The sequence below is a fragment of the Electrona antarctica genome (genome assembly GCF_951216825.1).
Source record: "Electrona antarctica genome assembly, chromosome: 11".
Lineage (NCBI taxonomy): Eukaryota > Metazoa > Chordata > Actinopteri > Myctophiformes > Myctophidae > Electrona > Electrona antarctica.
Genome location: NC_136792.1, coordinates 42856695 through 42872488, shown reverse-complemented (window position 1 = coordinate 42872488; position 15794 = coordinate 42856695). Strand labels below are relative to the sequence as shown.

General features: G+C 45.2%; 1 protein-coding gene across 2 annotated transcripts in view; it reads right to left on the bottom strand.

The window, feature by feature from the left end:
• The window catches only part of ets1 (v-ets avian erythroblastosis virus E26 oncogene homolog 1), a 61284-nt gene extending 46747 nt beyond the window's left edge, over nucleotides 1–14537 (bottom strand). For both annotated transcript variants that reach the window (XM_079513613.1, XM_079513614.1), the window contains exons 1-3: nucleotides 14516–14537; nucleotides 11790–11880; nucleotides 7433–7589 (exon numbers count right to left, since the gene is read on the bottom strand). In XM_079513613.1, the coding sequence (XP_079369739.1) occupies nucleotides 7433–7589; nucleotides 11790–11858 (226 nt within the window). In that variant the 5' untranslated portion in view covers nucleotides 11859–11880; nucleotides 14516–14537. The remainder of the gene's footprint in view (nucleotides 1–7432; nucleotides 7590–11789; nucleotides 11881–14515) is intronic.
• Between the last annotated feature and the right edge of the window lie 1257 nt (nucleotides 14538–15794).

Genomic DNA, 15794 nt, shown 5'->3' with positions numbered 1-15794 from the left:
GTTATAGCCTGTAATTAAGAATGTGTGGATATTACTAAGCTTGTAATATACTTGGAAACAATAGTCCTAAAACTCCACCTTTTCCCAGAATCTGCATGTTGCATCATCAGTGGACGGACTGATTGCACGGACATCAGATTCAGAACCATGTGTTCTTTAGCGCTAACAGCAATGAGTCACTTCTGTAGAACTGGTGACTTGTGTGGCAATGCCACACAAGAATGCTGAGATATTTCAAAGTTAAAATGAGATAAGTTGACGGGCTCATGTCAAATCATAACTCATTGATCAAAACAAATAGTCTGAGATTATCTGAGATTTTGAACGAGTATCAAAATAATACCAGAAACATTAGTTTTGATTGGAGCCTTCCACATAAAGGATCACAATCATTCCAAGGTTTAGTCATGGCTATTTGTTTTTTGTTCTCATCAATAATGATATGGTCTCCTAATAATAAATCCCGGAGTGAGTGTTCTATAAAGATTCAATCACAGGCTTCTTAAAACACCCAACTTGGAAATGCATAATATACTGTAAATCCTCTGACCCCCTGTCTAATAATCTAACATCCCAGTAGTACAATCCTCAGTGTTCTTTTAACTCCGAGATTTAAGAGTCCATTCTTACACTCTCAGAGTTAAATGAACTTTAAATGTGGCTGTGTGTGTGTGTGTGTGTGTGTGTGTGTGTGTGTGTGTGTGTGTGTGTGTGTGTGTGTGTGTGTGTGTGTGTGTGTGTGTGTGTGTGTGTGTGTGTGTGTGTGTGTGTGGTGGCAGTGCGCTGTGCGGCCCACTCCTCCAGAGCCGTCTGTCGCTTTTCCGTCTCTTCCCGTCTTGTTTTGTTTTACTGTCGGAGGGGGGAAGTGTGCGCCGGCCTGATTAGCATCGCTGTTTCCTCTTTTCCCATAACCCCCCGGACCCCCGCAGGCCGCCTGTTTACTTTTAGAAATAAAAAATGGGCCCGGGCCCGTGAGGACGTGCCCCCCCATCAGAGGCAAACCCCACCCCCTTAGCCCACCCCCACCCCAACCCCCGCCAACCCCCAAAGTTCTCCACATCTCAGAACCCCCTCCACCCGGCCTAAACCCTCCTTTTCTATCCTCCTCCCAGCACCAGCCCCTTTCCTAACTCCTTTTCCCTTGCCTACTCCTCAAGATGTGAGGCCGCTCCCCCCACTCCCACCCTCCAGACTCCTCCTCTGTACGCCCCCCCCTCCCCCCCAACTCTCACCCCTCCAACTGTCCAGCTGTCAAATCACATCAAATAAAACACAGGCCAATGGTCCCTGAGTGCCAGATCACAGCTGTGTTTGCATGTACTAAATGGGAGCGCATGTTTTAAATGTACAGTGAGCTCACAATCGCCTGGGAGTGAGTGGATGTGCGTGTGTCTTTGCGTGTGTGTGTAGTGAGCACACAAGTGGGCCTGGGAATTGAGTGTGTGTGTGTGTGTGTGTGTGTGTGTGTGTGTGTGTGTGTGTGTGTGTGTGTGTGTGTGTGTGTGTGTGTGTGTGTGTGTGTGTGTGTGTGTGTGTGTGTGTGTGTGTGTGTGTGTGTGTGCGTGCGTGTGTGCGTAAGCTGTACTTTACTGAATGAGAGGATACTGTAATACAATACATACCAGAGCAGCGTAGGGTGTGAATTTAATGAATGAACATGTGGGCCGTGCATCACTGCAGGATGTTAAATGAAGGATGTGTGTCTGTGTGAGTGCACGTATCCATTCACATGCATGTGCAGACTGTACACATGACGTGATTCAGCAGTACACAGAGTAGAGAAGACACAGAGGACAAAATTAACACACAAAACTAAAGTCAAAGTGCAAACACGCACGCACGCACGCACGCACGCACGCACGCACGCACGCACGCACGCACGCACGCACGCACGCAATGCCGTTTTAACCCTAAATGTATAAAGCATAAGTATAAGTAGGTCGGGAGTGGCTTATTGTCGGTATCAGCCGTATACCTAACATCAGCTCCCAGTATTTGCTTGCTGCACTCAAGCCGTGATACTCATACGCTAAGTTGGCAGTGCCCGGGATCGAACCCATGACCTTGTGGTCCCAAAAGCGAGCGCTCTACCGACTGTCTGAGCTACCCAGGCCAGACATGCGTGAGTTTTACAGAGTTGCGTGCCAGTGTCATGCACCAAAAATATCCACGCTGCAACATATTGTAGAGCCGCTATTTCCGATGCAAGGCGCGACACCGGCGCGCAACTACAAATCAGATATATCTTTAACCCTAACCCCAACCTCATTCTTTTCCTATTGTAAACATAATTCGTCTTCTTCTTTTAACCATTAAACAACCATTTGTTCATCTTATGAGGCCCAGTAAAATTTAACTCACTGTTTCCAAAATTCTACTACACTTGTGGGGACATTTGGCCCTGCATGCATAGTAATACAAGTACACACGTACATGCACACGCACTTGCCCACGCACGCACTTGCGCACGCACGCACACACACACGCACGCACGCGCGCGCACACACACACACACACACACAGTTAATGTTTGAGCGTGGGCGTTTATGATGAGCTCCGGTGGGGTTAGTGTCAAGGAGAGGAGAGTTAGAGCTGGCTCAGTGTAAACACCTCCATGGCATGGCTGTTGTCAGGAAGTGCTATGTGTGACAGTCCGCCACAGGCCAAACATACCATGTGTCCTTTAACATGCAACACCACTCAGGTCTCACATGTGTGTGTGTGTGTGTGTGTGTGTGTGTGTGTGTGTGTGTGTGTGTGTGTGTGTGTGTGTGTGTGTGTGTGTGTGTGTGTGTGCGTGCGTGTGTGTGCGTGCGTGCGTGCGTGCGTGCGTGCGTGCGTGCGTGCGTGCGTGTGTGTGTTGAGGGTGGGGGGGAATATATACAGTACATACAATATTGTACATTCACTGAAGCAGGTATCAGTCAAGGGGTCATTAAAATGGAGGTATGATTTGTCCGTCATGCATAGTAAATATGCTCACTGGGGTTTAAGGCGATCTGCCTATTGGATTTTGAGATATCTTGTGTGCAACTGTATATTTTGGCCTAATGGTGTCGATATAGGAAAGGCGGCAGGCCCAGGGGTCAAGTACATCAGTAGTGTTCATTTTCCTGGGAGTATCAAGGGGACCAATATGGCCAACTGGCCGACATTTTGTTCATGTCACGTTAAGGGGTTGGATATCTAAGTGTAGAGCTTAATTCTTTAGTTACAAGCTCGAGCATAACTGCAACACAGGGGGAATTCAGATTGACATATACGTTAATCCAACGTACCAATAGTCTGATTGGCATACGCGGCCGGTTAAGACTCACCCGAGGCTCCGACATACATGGCCGGTTAACACTCTGATTGCCCGGGGTTATTTAATCCATTAAATCATAGCGGAGCACTTTTACCGACGGACCCGATGTTATCCCGGATGTGGCTGTAGCAGCTAAATGTAGCCAAAACACCCTAGAGCCGATCGACAACAACGGGAGGTATGAAGGTATGATTACATCTACCGCGATGGGTGATGGGACCGCAGTGGGACATGATCTTTTCTTAGAATTGGATGATTTAGATCAAGAGTTATTAACGTTTTAAGATTTTCCGGTCTCGCCGGCAAAACAGGGGGGGGAACATTTTCGATGACGTCCCACTGTTACGCAACATCGAATGTTGATCGCGGTGAACCACTATTCTCCTGTGGTTGCTCCAAGTTAGGGGCAGGGTGTCGGACTATTGTGTGTTGGACCGCTAGGACGTCGGCACGCCTCCAGGGCATGGGGAGGGTTCCACAGGTTACTGGGCTGGTTGGTGTTGAGGTTAGACGACACACATACTGTAGCTCCATGAAATGGTATGGCCTAAATTTACACTTACTATAGTGTGCCGCGGTGTCTCGCAACGAAAATAGCAGATCTAAAGCACATAACACATGCTGTGAGCTTAGATTCAGACTAGGGATGCACCGAAAGGGAAATTCTTGGCCGAAACCGAATACCGAATATAGGAAACAGTTGGCCGAAAACTGAATACCGAATATCCGAATATGATTAATATTATATATTTTTTTTCCTACCATTGCTGTCATGGCCGTACCTTAAAGCTACCTGATTTATGGCAAAAGAAATGGTTATGGCAAAACTTAACTTAAATAATAATCACTATTATGGGTTCATAAAACATTTATTCAGCTCTTTTGAATGCATTAATTGCATACACTATTCGGTGATATATTTTCTGCCTATTCGAGCCGAAACCTAATAGGCCGAAAATGGATTTTTAGCCATTTACTGCCGAATTTTTTCTGCGGCCGAATATTCGGTGCATCACTAATTCAGACACCATGCTCGGTGTGAGACACGATGCGTAACCAAGTATACATCAGGCAAAAACACACCACCTTCTGCTGCCCCGGCCTGTTAGCCGCTACGCTACACACATGATGGCCCCACAAGGGGAACTAAACCTCTGTAATGATGTCTACAGGTGGGCGCTGGGATGCTCTAAAACCTGCCAGTTGACTAGCACTCTGCTGCTCCGCTGGAGGAGGAGGAGGAGGAAAGGGGGCGTGGGGGAGGGGTACATGGGGGGTGGTTGTTGGCGGGTCAACTCCCGGTCATTTTTTTCCACTTGACAATGTTTATGTCAACGGCTAAGCGCTGGGACCGATGAAGTGAAGGCTCCAAAGGAGTGTGTCTCTGGCAACAAACATCAGCAAATCCCATCAAATCCCAGCCCTATCGCTTGCACACACACACACACACGTGCGCGCACGCACACACGGCACGCACGCACACTCACACACAAACAGAACAGAAAAGAACAAACACACATGATGGGGTTTGAAATGCACATCTAGATTAAAAAATTGCGACAGATACACAAACACTAACACACACAGAAGCACAATCTTACAAGTACACACACATCCGCATGCACGCATGCAAATGCACGCACGCACGCACACAGAACAGAACAAACGCACACAGAAACACAATCTTACACACACACACACGCACACACACACACACACACACACACACACACACACACACACACACATACACACACGCCCACACACACACACACACTGGTCCCTTCCGTCTCCCCTGAGACCAAGCCAGAGGCTTGGGAAAAAGATGGCCGCCCTCTGGCCCCCTGCTGTGCCCCCTGCATCCAGCCCGAGGAGGGAGGTGACGGAGGAAAGCTGGTGCACCCCTACCCCACTCCCGTGGCGTGCGTCCCAGACCGCCAGCATCAATCACTCTCCAAGACCAGTTTGTGTGTGTGTGTGTGTGTGTGTGTGTGTGTGTGTGTGGGGGGGGGGGGGGGGGGGGGGGGGGGGCTCAGCAAACGCACTGGAAGGAATGTTCCAGTTTAAAATAAACCTTGTTTAGAAAAAAAGGAGAGAGAAGAGACAGTGAAAAAGAGAGACACATGCACACGCACGCACGCACACAAACGCTCACACACACGTGCATGCACGCACGCACGCACGCAGACAGACAGACGGGGGGAGAGGGGGAGATCGAGGGTGGAGAAAGAGAAAGAGCAAGAAACTTTGAGGCTGAAAAATGCTGGGCATGTGCTGTCCCTTGAGAAGGAGAGAGAAAGAGAGAGAGAGAGAGAGAGAGAGAGAGAGAGAGAGAGATGCATCTGGTAAAGGCATCGCCCTCAGGGTCAGCGTCACCATAATCCCTGGGGGGGGGACATGCAACCCCAGGCCAAACAGAGATTGTGCGTGTGTGCACGAGTGTTTGTGTGCGTTTGCTCGTATATGTGCCGTGTACATACTTGCATGTGCGTGCTCGTATTGTAATGACCGAAATGAAGGGGCCAACTGTAATGGGTCAGTGCCAAAGGAGTCGTGGACGTGAGTGTTTGTGTGTATGTATGTGTGACTCACAGTCCACTTATCACTCCTGTTCACACAGCCTTTTGTTTGCTCTCTCTAAGCTATTCCTCCACAATGAACAACCTACTGCTCTCCGTGGGTTTTTTTTTAACGTTTGATCCGTGTTTTCTGTTGCCATTTTCAACAAATTATTCCTGTGTAGAAAGAAGAAACTGCACGAGCGCTACTGGTATCCCTGGCTTTATCCACCGGTGCTCATGAAAGGGAATAATGTTCAGAGAGAGAGAGAGGAAAGAAATATGCCACAAAGGCATACAAATCCAAGTCCAGGCACTCAAGGTGGGTGTGTAAGTAAAAAGGCCTTTATTTAAATATGGGCTACAAACATTAAAGAACACCAACGCGTGTCGGCTTGCTTGCGCCTTCTATTCCTGTACGTAATTGGCCATTGTAAAGTACAGAATGACAGCAGCATTGAAGACATTGAGGTGTCATGCGTGTCTTTCCAACACTGAATAAGCAGCCCTCAACTATACTTTGAACAGAAGGATATAATAAAGAACAAAGAATGAACAGAACAAAGCAGGCCTGGAAAATGTGGGGTCCTATAGTGTAAAATGTAAGTATGCCTCAGATTAAGACTTTGTTTTTGGGGTCCTTTCTTAATCAGTTCCAACTGTTGATTGATTGGCCGGCTGGCTCAAAGCCAGGACAGGGGAGGAGGGGGTTGATGGTTAGAGGGCATTTTGTGAAAATGTATTTTATAAGACATATTACATGACTTGATGAAGCACTCTGCTGAAAATGGTTTTCCAAAGATTACTTTCACCCCTTTTTTATTTTATTTTTGTATGCACACTAAGTATGCACTGCACCATTTACTGTACTGGTAACGTTTTATTTATTAAGATGCGGTTCTCTTTTCAACCATCCAGAGAAAGTTGACACAAGACACTGCTTCTAATGCTGTACACGACAGTGTTTACTTTATAAGTTAAGTTTGCAGAAAAAAGCACAGGAAAGATTAATTAAATAGTCTTAAAGGATTTAAACCCAAGAAAGCCTAATGGCTTGTTTCCATTGGGGTCCTCCATACTCAATTCAGTGAATGTGTACGCACACAGTACATGAATACCATTTACTGGTAAAAGGGGGATTAAGTGCCTTTCTGAAGAGCACCTTGGCATCAGCTGCTGAGGAAGTGGAGGAAACGTTTCTCATTCACCTTCCTCTGACCTCGACATAGTGTTCTGCCCCACCAAGGGAGGGACTTTTGCCCTATAGTTTTAGACCGCGGCGGAGGGGCGCCGTCTCAAGCGAACTTGAGCCACGAGAGACACCACAGAGCGAGCTAGAGCGAGCGAGTTGCCGCATCGAACGTTGCAAAGTTCACTTGACTCAGCCCTGTCCGAGTTGCGACACGATAGGCATAGAATAGTAAATCCTCGTCCCCCAATGAACAATGAACACAGCGGAGCGCTCCCTACCCCACTGACAGCCCGTCTCACCCAATCACAAGCCGCGGTGCTCCTTCCTCCTTTGTGGGGCAGAGAACAGGGTCGCCTCCCTGACCTATTGTCTCACCTGTTGGGCAGTGGTCGTGTCCATTGGGCACCTCCTGGAGGGGTACGTCCTGTGGTGGGTAGACGGGCTGGGAAGGGTAGTACTGCTGCTGTGGGTGGACCACCCCTGGGTGGAGGAGGTGGGTCTGAGGGCCCACCGCCAGCCCTCCACTGTGCCTCTGGAGTCAAACAGAACACAAGAGGTGTCAGGTGAAGTGAAGGGCCAAGCATTGGATCATTTCAGTGTGTATAATAGAGGCATTGAGGGTATGCGAATGCATAAAGTGAGTGGCAAATCAAGTGGCAAAGTGAGTGGCAAAGAGAGTTTAACCCATTTAGGCCTGACGTCGAAATAAAAAAAACGTTCGCTCTGAAAGAATATATATTCAAAGATTTGTGCCGCATTTTTACGATTTTTCAAAAATAGCAGACCTACAAGCTCGTAGCGCGCCACTCGGTGGCGCGCTATGAGCTTGTAGATCTGCTATTTTTCAATAGCTAAAGTATAGCATAATGCTTAGTTAAAACACCAAAAGGGGATCCCGCCCAAAATGGGTTAATGTCAGATTCTAATTCAAATTTGTATTTATTTGATATGGACATAACAATTACATTGTTCATTGCACAGTTGTACAATTTGCAGATGCAAATGTTTACAGTGTGTTAGCACATGTGCTAATTTTCACCACCATGTAACCAGATAGGATGCCACTCAGTAGGCGTTCCCGCATAACTTCCGGGTACAATGATGATGTCACACACATACCCTCTATTAAAAGACAAATTGAAGGCACTCTCCTTGGTCATTTTCAGTACTTTACATTATTTTAAAATGTTTTCAGTGTAAATTATTATTGAAAAGAGAAATTAAGCATTTTTCATGTGGTTCAGTGTTTGTCCAAATTCAAGAACGACAATGCAAATAAGTCGCTGACTTGAATGTGCTTTATCTTTTTCTTTTATCCTTTTCTGAGAAGTATGTACCGTACCATGTGTTTGTCCTTTAATCATAACATCGAATAAATAAAATGCAATACAATCCTGCAAGTCTGTTCCCATCCTCGGCTGACTGTGTTTGAAGTTAGTAAAAGCAATAGAACAATCTTAAAATTAAAATAAGAGAAGTTATTAAAATATAGATAATAATTAAAATAAGAGCAAAAATAATTAACCAAAAAGTAACCCTCCAAAACATTTAATTTACAGTTTAACCTTCACTCCTACCTGAACCTTGGCTGTTTCTCGTCAGTAACGTTTTTGTTTAGTTTTTTCGGTGAAGATAAACCCGGCAGCTAAATGTGTCTCATTCAGTCTTTGCCATGTTGTTTTATGCTGCTTATCACAGCAACGTCCACATGTGTGGTTGCTCACAGCAAGGCTGGAAGTCTAAAGTCAGCACTTGAGAGCAGCACGCAGGGAGAGATTGGACATTCTGTGTGGATACAAGCGATAGAATAGCGAGCCGAAAGCCAGACACTCCCCTGAAAACAAACATATAAATCTCAATAGATATTGCATTTCTGATTAAAAATAAAATGTATGTGAACAGGCAGTGAGAATATCTCTCACAACAACCCCCTGCTCAATTTAAGCTTAAACAATGTGGTTGTTTATGGCGTAAACAACCACATTGTTTAAGCTTGGATTCTATCAAAATGTTGACTGTTATAATGTGACGTTAGTTTGAGAAAATACTCATTTAACTGAAAGCAAATTTCAAATACAATCTCTCTTCCACATATCATTATTTCAAACAAATTGATTATTTCACTCTACATGGATCTGATTGCTCAGTAAGCCTTTGACATCACACAGCCATTCATGTAACAGTTAAGCTGTCATCAACATCCCCTATGAATGCTCTCTCTCAATACACATACACCTGGAGACACACAACTCAATGGGAACAATACACCTGCATGTTATCACACCTGTCCACTACTCCAGACCATATCTAACATAGTGCTTCTGAGAAAATATGAAAACCTATTTTGTATTTCTTTGTTAGTGAGCTGAGAGACAGTCTTTAGATATTGATATATTACTATAGAGTGAGTATAGACTATATGAACTGACTGCAAATGCTAAAGCGTAAAACTAAAACATAAAGTAGCCACGCAATCACCTGACAGTGGTTTCTATTTTACCTGACTTAGAGACAGTACAGCATGACTTGCGGACATTTGTTTAATTTTCAAAAGAATACTGGATTACTGACAGATAATGGACCTGACAGACAGGGATAAACTAGCAAACTGTTTGACCAGCTTGTGGGTTAAGTCTACTGATTGATTCACTGACTGATTCACTGACTTACTGACAGACTGACATACGATAAGAAGGCTACGTTTAAACCCTGCCACGCTTATCAGCAGCCACCGTGCTTTATGACCAGCTAACATGACCACCAGGGCATCTGGAGAGAGGCCCTATATGCGCTGGGTTCTCCAGGGATACCCTATAGTCTGCTGCAAGCCCCCTATCAGTCCCATCAGCATGGGAGAGGAGATAGACAGGGAGGGGCCAGGGGCATGGATGGATGGATGCTGTAATTTTAAAGGCAGATTGTGCCGATAACATGGATATGTGTTCATAGTTTTGTGAAACCACTATGCTTTGATTCATCCACTTTAAATGTAGAAAAGTACTGACGGATTTGGGAAATGAACATAGGCTACTGTAGACTATTGATCATTTAATCTTGATTCTCACAGAAATGTAGTTATTTTGCTGAACGATTAAGTATAAAATACTAATAGGCTGTACACACTTTTGAACTTCTACAAGTCGAATGGTTTACTTTGAACTTACAAACTACAACTATTTAGACAAAGAACGACAGAAAAAGGTCCGAATATGAGTTATAGCATACGGAATATACGCTTATGTAACATACATGTAACATGTAACTGTGGGGCCAAATCCGACTCCAAGACACATTGTGACTATCATTTGTCTGGTGGACTGAGATCTTTATTTCCACAGAATAATCTTCAACAAGTACAGAACGAGAAGTACATTGAAATTCACAGGAGAGTATAAGGGATAGAAAAACAAAACAAAATCACAGCGCTCTGCACTGTTTTCCATCTCCGTTAATTCATGTAAATTCGGAAGAATAGTGCTAGCGTTGTGACCCTGGTTCACCTTTTTGACCACGTCTGCCCCGATATACAGTCATCTCAATTTCGAAGGCGAGCCCCACCACCTGAGCCAATTAGGGATGCCGGGAGCCGCATCCCGCTATGTTTTGTATCAGGGCCAGGTGGGGGGCCCCCCATTTGCATATAACCTCGGCTTCTCTCTCTAATGCACTGGCCGCTCTGCATACAAATGGAGACATTTCTACCCTTTACCTCTTCAGATGGCTCACCTGCCAGGAATCCCAATGTCCCCAACTCTCTGGCTCTGGTTCATTTTGGCGGAGTTAGCACATTTAGACCTGAGGACACATCTGTGTCTACCTTATAGCTATTAACCACTTTAACTAGCTGTTGAAAAAATCGTGAAAATGTGTCGCAAATCTTTGAATATTCTTTCACAGCGAACATTTTTAACTCAAATCTTTGCTGCTGAAAATATTTTCAGATGGGGGTCCGCGGCCAAATAAATATCATTCTGGGGTCCTGGACATGAAATAGTTTGAGCACCACTGATATAGGAACATAGGGATTTTCATAACACAGTCTTAGAAGACATTTGTAGAATCTGGTCTCCGGTCTTAATGAGTTAGGAGCCTCGCTCACCGTCTACACTACAGTGCTGCTGTGTGGCTGCTGCGCCGGGGAGGTGTTACTGTTAAGTGTTATTGAGGAGGGACGGTGTGACACTAAATTGATTCGGTCAGTTAGTGGTGATTGGTCGGAGGCCGCACGTCTGAATATTTACCATTTCGCTTTACCAAAAGGGAAGTGCATCTTTTTTGTCTTTTTCTTTGTCTTTGCGCTAGGCGATTGTGCAACCACGCAACTGCAACACAGTACTGCCCAAGAAGAAAGTATATTCCCGCTCAACGGTTGTTTCCTAATTTTCTATGAAATCTTAAATAACAACGTGTGCAAAGGCATTTTTAGATGCAACATTTGGATGTCCACGTAATCCGAATAGGGAAATTGTGTGTTTCCACATGGTTATGAAATCCATGGGCGGTTGCTAATACTCAAATCTCTCTCTCGCGCGTGCACGCACGCACATATACTCTCACACACACACACACACACACACACACACACACACACACACACACACACACACACACACACACACACACACACACACACACACAGAGACAGATATAGAGATAGAGGCACACTCCTAGGCGGGCAGTGAGTGTGGTAGGTAGCTGTTAACATGGGGGTGATTTACGAGGGAGGTCTTACCACTGCACCCAGACGGTCACAGGGGTGAAGGGTCGGGTAGGAAGAAACTGGATCCACGTAGTAACTCATCACTGGACTGAGGGAGCAGGGCCTGCCAAACGGATCAGCGCACACACACACACACACACACACACGCACACGCACACGCACACACACACACGCACACACACACACACACGCCCATCTGTCATATACTGTTTACACTCGCATGTGTGTGTAAATGTGAAACAAAGGTATACGTTTGCAAAGAATCTGTGTGGGTGAGTTTAGGAGGTGGGGGGGATAGGAGAGAATGGGGGGGGGGGTGATCAAGGGTAGGAAAGATAGCAAGCGAGTGAATGAAGGATACACAGACAGACAGACAGACAGACAGACAGACAGACAGACAGACAGACAGACAGACAGACAGACAGACAGACAGACAGACAGACAGACAGACAGACAGACAGACTACAAATTTATTTTCTGCATTACATTTTTTGTATTCATTTTTTTTTTGCAGTGGTGAATTCATCAGTTAAGAATGAATGTGACTAAAACATCTTGTTGTGTCAAACGTGTAGTCTAATTTGTAGCCTAATAGAATAATAATAGCTATGCCTGTGTGTTCCGTTTGAAATGCTTTTTTCACGTGTGATTTTGTTTTAATTGTGCCTGCTCTCCCTCTCCTCCCCCTCCATTTTCTTCTTCTCGCTTTACCTGGAAAACAACCAAAATGACGGAGCTTTATACGCAAAAATGAATGTCGCACTTCTCTGCACCTGTAAACCAGTGATGCGTGTCTGATGTCTAAATGCTCTGTGTCAATGTAAGTCTCTAAAGCAGTGGTTCCCAAACTTTTTCATATCAAGGACCCCCAGTTTGACATGCATTAGTCTACGGACCCCCCCCCCCCCCCATTTAATGGCATTTCTATCTCTGGGACCCCCAATGTATATTGTAAAATCAATGTTAATTTAACTCTGAGAGTGTACAAATGGAATCAAATGGACCCGTTAGGGTCCATTTGGTTCCATTTGTACACTCTCAGAGTTACAGATCCATAAGGGTCCATTGGGTTCCAAACTATCATTTAGCTGGGGACCCCCTGGAACTCCCTCAAGGACCCCTGGGGGTCCCCGGACCCCACTTTGGGAACCACTGCTCTAAAGGGTGTAAACCCGTGGTTTTCAACCATGGTCCTTGATGGGGTTCCAGGTGGTCCCCATCTAAATGATGGAGAGTTGGTAACCAAATGGACCCTTATCTTTAACTCTTGATAGCGTAAAATGAAACCAAATGGACCTGTACGGGTCCATTTGGTTTCATTTTATGCTTTCAAGAGTTAGATCATTGTTAAACATCGGCATTACTTAATTTATCATGCAGTCAGTCAAGTCTCCACAATAAGAGAATGTAGAAGAATTGTTATTTTTATCGTTTGCCGGTTATCTCTCCTATGGCTATGATCAATACAGCATGGAATTGTGGACAAAATCTTATCCAACGACAACAAAATATTCTACGCTTTGGGTCTGAGAGGCTAAATCTCATGAAATGGTGGTCCGTGGTTCAAATGCCTAATAAATAATGGACGTTGATGTGAAAAGGGTTGAAAACCACTGGTGTAAAGATTGACCCTTGAAGGTCCGGCTCAATCAAGTCGGTGCATTCAGAAACTTGCCAGCTGGAGATTCTTCCAGTTACCTCTCTCTCTTCCTATTTCCCTTTAGCTCTCCTCTCCTCACCCCTCCCCTCCCCTCCCCTCCCCTCCCCTCCCCTCCCCTCCCATCCCCTCCTTCCCTTGTTCTCTCCTTCTCAGTGTGAGCTGCCTTCATCCTCCTCATACTATCTATAATCCCTCTTACTCTTCACTCCTCCTTTCCTCCTCCTTTTCCTCCTCCTCGATCCTCCTCCTCTTCCTCCTCCTCTCCTTCCTCTCCCACTCACGTTTCTTATCTCTAAAGCATTTGTTTACCAGCACCAGTCCAGCATCAACAGAGAGACAAGCAACGAATGTGCAGTAGCCTACAGGGGATTAAGTTGTGGGCAATGACATGTTGCATACTGATCCCGGACCCAAACATACTATATTCATATGCCAAGCAAGTTGTGGAAGCTTTAGCCTTTAAAACACAAAGACTGCAGATTCACAGACCATCTTATTTCAGCACCCATACTGTAGCCTGCATGCAAGTGCAATAACGTTCATTAGCGGAATGCAGTTTATTCGCCTTTCAATGCTTTTTTTGTTTTTGTTTATTGAACGAATCAATGAATGTAGCCTATAATAATTAATAATGGGCTACAGCGTAGGATAGCCCAACCCTGTATGTGAAATATAGCAGTTAGAAATTGGAAAACAAGTAGCCTAAATTTAAACGAAAAAATGATTAACGATTGCCCATTCAAAAAGTTTTGTTCAAAATAGAAAACATATGTAGCACGGGCTATGTAATGAATGAATCTATCCTAAAAATGAATAAAGCCCGACTCGGGCTTAAGAAAGAAACACGCATCTCATTCAAAAAAAGCGCTTCAGGCTTTATTGTTAAAGTCCCAACTTCAAATGCATCAATATAAACGTACATGTCTCGGAACGATAGCAGCCCAGACCCAGATAGTTTATAATTTGCGACAGAAGGATACAATATGAATATACATGTCCATGTTTTATTTTTATTTTTTATTTTAACACTAACATTCATCTTTCAAAAGTTACACGTAAAAAGGGCTGAACAACTTACCGACGCTGGTCAGTGAAGTTTCCTGTACGAGTGGCGGCGCTCGGTATAGTTTGTGACAGCTTGTCGGTGGTGCTGTGATGCTGTCCGTCTGTACCTGGCTCTCATCGAGTCCACACCAAAGGGGAAGGAATATTATGCACGGCGCTGCTATAGTCCCTCCCTCGCACGGTGATCCACTCAAAACCGCACAGGGATTTATCCTATGTGGAGTTTCATGATCTTCCTCTTCCTCCCGTAGGGTCGCATGCATGGCTGCATGCTCCGTGTGCGAACAGCCAGGTGTGAAGGTTTAACAATATAAATATGACTGCATGCATTGGAATTGCACATGCCTTTCTGTGTTAATATGCCGCTGGATATAGGATTATTGAAGCCTATGCTACGCATGCAGCTATCCTTTCCTGCGTCCAGCTTCTAGAAATGAGGATTACCTATTATCATAGCTATGCATGCATATAGTCTATAGCTCAGTTAGAAAAGATTATTGTTTATTTCCAGTCGTCTCTCTCTCTCTTCCTAGAACAAGAACAGTAGAAACAAACGTGCATGATGTAACGGGAAGGCTTTAATCATGGTGACAATTGAACTTCCTGTAACCTAATGTTGTCACTTGTCACTGAAGTGTGTGTGTGTGTGTGTGTGTGTGTGTGTGTGTGTGTGTGTGTGTGTGAAATGGTAAATTTATATTTTACTTTACATAGATGTGCATTACATTCACCCACACACCGATGGCAGCTGAAACCTGCATGCAAGGCATTAACCAGCAGCAGCAATTAGGGGTTCAGTGTCTTGCTCAAGGACACTAACTCTGGGGAAGCCCGGGTTCGAACTGGCAACCTTGCGGTTGCCATCCAGCCACTCTGCCCCTGAGCCACCGCCGCCCCTGCGTGCACTGCGTGCGTGCGTGCGTGTGTGCCTTATAGTAGCCTATATATTAAACCCTAAGGTGTCTGCCTATATATAGGCCTATAGGTGTGGCAAACCCAACACCTGGCACAGACCCTGAACAAACAAATTGTACAGTGTAAATATTTGCACGTACAATTTCACTCGTATCTATGGCATTTCTTCCTGAATATTTGTAATTTAGTATCTGGCTACATCAGTCGTGGCATACCCGCACCCCCTAGGCTGTGTGCGTGCGTGCGCGCGTGTGTGTTTGTGTGTGTGTGTGTGTGTGTGTGTGTGTGTGTGCGTGCGTGCGTGTGTCTGTGTGTGTGTGTCACTGATTACGGTCCTGACTGAAACGTTGACCACTCTTGTGCGAAATTAGAAGATG